At 28.3% G+C, this 5,153-nt stretch overlaps 1 protein-coding gene across 2 annotated transcripts; it reads right to left on the reverse strand.

Annotated features, from left to right (window-relative positions):
- Positions 1–396: 396 nt before the first annotated feature.
- LOC149060607 (uncharacterized) lies at positions 397–4,707 on the reverse strand. Of its 2 annotated transcripts, none has more exons than XR_016189364.1 (5): positions 3,990–4,707; positions 2,235–2,424; positions 1,996–2,152; positions 1,371–1,823; positions 397–580 (listed from the first exon to the last, which is right to left on the reverse strand). XR_016189364.1 is itself a non-coding variant. In XM_089215771.1 (5 exons), the coding sequence occupies exons 1-4, from the start codon at positions 4,362–4,364 to the stop codon at positions 1,430–1,432; spliced, it is 1,116 nt and encodes a 371-aa protein (XP_089071897.1). In that variant the 5' UTR covers positions 4,365–4,703; the 3' UTR covers positions 397–580; positions 1,428–1,429. The 2 variants fall into 2 exon arrangements, 1 of the variants encoding a protein (XP_089071897.1); XM_089215771.1 differs by having other exon boundaries at positions 1,428–1,823; positions 3,990–4,703.
- Between the last annotated feature and the right edge of the window lie 446 nt (positions 4,708–5,153).

Below are 5,153 nucleotides of genomic sequence, written 5' to 3' on the forward strand. Positions count from 1 at the left end.
ATCGATTTTCCGACCGCTTTTCACGGACCCACTTGGCTTTTGGGTCCGGGAAAAAATGTCGAAATATCGAAAAACGTCTAAGAGGTTTTTTATTCGTATACAGTATTAGAATAACATCCGGTAGTCGGTTTTTTGATTTATCAATTTTTGATTAATTACTATTATTATTAAAACGTAATAAAATATGGTATTCATCGTTAGTCGTTCCCTACATTAAATATTTTTATTTAAATTACATTCGCGTTACTTGTAATTATTTTCATGACTAATATATTACTTTCCTTCTTCATTCAAAAAGTAGGGCTTTACAAATAACGTTAATTATTAAAAACAAAAATTATAATTGCCCACCTAATGTATATTATTTATTTTATTAAATATATTAGACAACTGTAATTGTTGTTGTATTCAATAATTATATTGTATATTTTAATTTCTTATATCATATTTTTAAATATATATATTAATTATATATTCATTTAATATGATATAATTATTTGAACTTAAAAATGTGGTGGCCCTAAAAAGGGCCGTTTTAAATGAGTGTGCTAATCACGCAGTGGCGGATGGTGGAAGTTATCTGTGGAAATAAAATATTAATATTATAAGTTTATCATAATTTACATGCTCATATACAGGGTGTCCCGTGAGGATTTACCCATTGCAATATCTCCCGAAATAATGGTGATATCGAAATTCTGATTTTGTAATAAGACTCACAGGGATAAGAACTACAATTATTTCATACTTTAATTAATTTTAATGTTTTGGTAAAAAAGTTAAAAAATACATTTTTTTATTTAATTATTTCCAAAAAAATTGAAGAGAGCCATTTTATAGAGTTTATTTTTTTGAAGATATTGATGTTTCAAAATTTTATTTTCATAATTTTCCTGATTTTTAATATTTTTTTTAGTTTCGAGAAAAATTGCGAATTATTATAATTAACACCGTAATGTTATCAAACATGTGATCCGCCGCACCGCACGCATTCCCATACAGACGGCCGAATATCTTCCGTGTTCCTAATAGTTATACATTTTTAATCATATTTTATTTCTTCAAAACTAGAAAAATATTAAAAATCAGGAAATCAATGAAAACAAAATTTTGAAACGTCAATATTTTCAGAAAAATAAACTACAAAATGGCTATCTTTAATTTTTTTGGAAATAATTAAATAAAATAATATATTTTTTAACTTTTTTACCCAAACAATTAAATAAATTTAAAAATGAAATAATTGTATTTCTTATCCCAGTAAATCATATTTTAAACCAGAATTTTGATATCTCTATTATTTCGTGAGATATCGCAATGGGTAAATTCTCGCCGGACACCCTGTATGATATGAGTGGATATGACGTAACCTGAAAAGAGATGTTTTAAATGTGTTTTATCACATTAAAGCCGTTTTATCAAGGTACCTCTAGCATTCTGGACAGTGACAATCGTCAATGTCCCGTTTCATTGGTTCGTATCCAATGCCCGGATATGCCCTTGCAACGTCGCTCATGAACCTTTTGAAACGGTCGCTGGTTGTAGGAAGGCGATTTAGTATATTGGTTCGATACATCCATTCGCCAATGTACGAATCCGCTACCCGCTTGCAATTGCATCTTGTTAAGATGCGTTTTAATTCCCTCCACGATCTTTCTATATGCTGCGTGTGGTAGCGAATTGGTTCTTGGTTTGGTGGCCGAACTCCTTCCCACTGCTTATCTAAGCATTCTTGGCTAAATCTGCCAGTCCCTACCCAAATTGGTGGCTCATTTTTTGGAGGCTCAACAAAGTTTATTGAGTGGTTTACCACTCCATGACCACTAAAATGAATTAAAAATATCAATTATTTAAAAAAAAAATGTACGGTAGGTTTCAATCTTGCATATATTTTTTAAATTTTATTTGGTTATTATTTTAATAAATTTATTTTATTAATTTATTTTCATTTTTATAATACTATATAATACTTATATATTACTTTATAATATTTACCTAAATATATTACCACATTGACCATAAGCCCTCCACATGTCACTACATATAAATGCATCTTGGTTAATGTATTTTTGCATCAGTGGTAGTAGCGTGTCAGTTGACCTGTCCGGGACTATAACACCAAATACTTGTTTGGTAGTACGACTTATACCACCTTAATAATTATATTACAAATTTCTGTATTTATTATCTCACAAATTATTAATTTATGATTTATGATCGTTATTTTCAATTACCAAATAACCACACAGCATTCCATGCCATAACACGCCCAACGTTGTATTTAGCTCTGAACAGATGCGTCTCATCTACTTCCACGATATCATGTTCATTGCCGATCATTAGGTAGTCGTGGTTCATTATTTTAGTGGCTACGTCCCTAAAATATTCAGTATAAGCAACCGCTGTGTCTGTAGATATATTCACCTATTATTCAAAAACATATTTATTTTTTTATTTAAATTCCGCGAAAATAAGTAAATAAATTACTTGATTCACAATAGTATCATCAAATTAATAATAATAATAATAATAATAAAATTATACAATAATAATTATTATTATTATATAGTTATTGAGATCGCGCGTTATATCATAAACGCAATTTCAATAAAAAAAAAAAAGCGGGTAAGTCGTGGATATCGCTCTATTGTTTAGTAGGTTACAAGTGGGTTACTGTAATGGATGGAATTAAAAATGAATCCAATGATATTATATCATTGTATGCGGAAAACGATTCTGAGCGAAGACGGTTTATCTGTCTAGAATATATTATAGATTATTAAAAATTTTCAAATCTTAGAATTAAAAAGAAAAACTTTTATGAATCTCTATCTAAGATAATATGAACATTGCCGTAATTTTTACGTATTTAGTCAAAATTTGAACTTTAAATGCTTATAAAAAAAATTCGTGCGGACGAATTTTTAATATTTCTTAACTTATATTGTTACAATGTGTTAGAAGCCTTGTATTAAATTTTCAAGCTTTTCTACCGAACAAATAAATTTTTATCGATATTTATAGAAAAAAAAACTAAAAAAGTTGAAAAATTAAAATGTCAGCAAACAACTCAAAACAAATCTAAATATTTTGAAAATTTTATCAAATATATAAAATGACTATATAGACATTCAGTGAAAATTTTAAGTATCTGCGGTCATTTGTTTTAGAGTTACACCAAAATAAAGAAATCGCTAAAAGCGAAAATCCAATGTTGTAAAAATTTAAATTTCAAATGCTCATAAAAATTTAATTTGAATTTCCGGTGGAATTTTTATTTGTGATAAAGATTGAAAAACTTGTAAGTAATCTTGTATTAAATTTTTAAATCTTAGATTTAAAAAGAAAATTTTTTATGCATTTCTAGCTTAAAATAATTTGCGAATTTTTGTGATTTTTACGTATGTTGTCAAAATTCAAACTTTGAATTCTTATAAAAAAAATTGTGACTGTATATTTATTTTATTTTAAAAATCGAAGCATTTTTACTGCCCCAAAACGTGATGACAGACATAAAAAAAAAATAAAAACACACATCAATATATCGCTCCGCTCAGAATCTAAAATGAGGATGCTTAGTTCTGAATTTTATAGGCATTAAAATTAAAATTATAATTTACATTTTAACTCTAGAATAATAGTGTTTTATTAATAATACCTATTCTGATGTCTACGAGATTCTTTTGTTATTTGATATGCAGTGATCGTAATACATGAACGCAAAAAATATTGGGGTTGCTATTATGATTTGCTATACTATTAATAGCAATATACTATTGTTTTAGGACAGAGTAAATAATTTTTAATCGACGCAATAATTTTAAAAACTATTAATTAAAACTATAACTGCTAATAACTGCTATATTCAAATATAAAATTAGAATAATTATGTCTTAGGTATCTTTTGCTAGATAATTTACAACTTATAACTTATAAAATGCTTCTACTTAGTAATTATGTAGGCATTATACAAATTCAAATTAATTTACCTCTCGTTGGATCGTTGCTGTGTCCGAATTGATTAACCACAAATAAATCATTTGAACGATTTTATTGCAGCCCAACTCTCCAGCAGTATGTACATACTCTAAAAACGTATTTTTAGTTGGATTCATTTTATGGCCACCCCCACATTTGAACCTGTAGCCGAGTTTCCGACTGGAATCAATAACTCGATACATTGGTCTTCCACAACGACATTCAGGCACATCAAATTCATTCGGAATAATGCCAAAATATGTAAAAATAATTTTACCTTGCCTCCCAGATGAAATACGTTGCTCTTCAGTTATATCAGGCCCCAAAAAGGCACCTAATGAAAATACTGACAGACAATTTGGTTGAAGCAACGTGTTAATATCCATAGTAGTATAGTATAACAATTAACAAAAGTTAAAAACACTACTTTACGATTAGAAAACTCAAATCGGAATGACGAATTGACGGGATTTCAGTGAATATACACCAAAGATGGCTAAAATTAAACACGTTGTTTTGACTGGGTCTATCACGCACATCAGGCGGATATTCGTATGCATTTCCGAGGATTTTAATCATAAATTATAATTGTTAGTGGATAGTCTGTTCTTGGTTACTTATACATTAGTGTATTTTATTACGACGTTTTAATAATTTCATTACGACGTCAACCGATATGTTGCTACCAATCATGCAAAAATATATACCTACACCACGATCATAGGCGTAACTATAGGGGGGCTATGATATAAGAAATTAAAATATAAAATATAATTATTGAATACAACAACAATTACAGTTGTCTAATATATTTAATAAAATAAATAATATACATTAGGTGGGCAATTATAATTTTTGTTTTTAATAATTAACGTTATTTGTAAAGCCCTACTTTTTGAATGAAGAAGGAAAGTAATATATTAGTCATGAAAATAATTACAAGTAACGCGAATGTAATTTAAATAAAAATATTTAATGTAGGGAACGACTAACGAATACCATATTTTATTACGTTTTAATAATAATAGTAATTAATCAAAAATTGATAAATCAAAAAACCGACTACCGGATGTTATTCTAATACTGTATACGAATAAAAAATCTCTTAGACGTTTTTCGATATTTCGACATTTTTTCCCGGACCCAAGAGCCAAGTGGGTCCGTGAAAAGCGGTC

Source organism: Diuraphis noxia, unplaced genomic scaffold (genome assembly GCF_037042655.1).
Source record: "Diuraphis noxia isolate RWA-SAM2 unplaced genomic scaffold, SU_Dnox_SAM2 contig0001, whole genome shotgun sequence".
Taxonomy (NCBI): domain Eukaryota; kingdom Metazoa; phylum Arthropoda; class Insecta; order Hemiptera; family Aphididae; genus Diuraphis; species Diuraphis noxia.

Excerpts from the sequence above, each read along its gene's own strand:
- LOC149060607 (XM_089215771.1), bottom strand. The coding sequence starts at position 4,364 with ATGGATATTAACACGTTGCTTCAACCAAATTGTCTGTCAGTATTTTCA. Across the intron at positions 2,425-3,989 it reads CAGCAACGATCCAACGAGAG|GTGAATATATCTACAGACAC; the intron begins GTAAATTAATTT and ends TTTGAATAATAG. Across the intron at positions 2,153-2,234 it reads GAATGCTGTGTGGTTATTTG|GTGGTATAAGTCGTACTACC; the intron begins GTAATTGAAAAT and ends ATAATTATTAAG.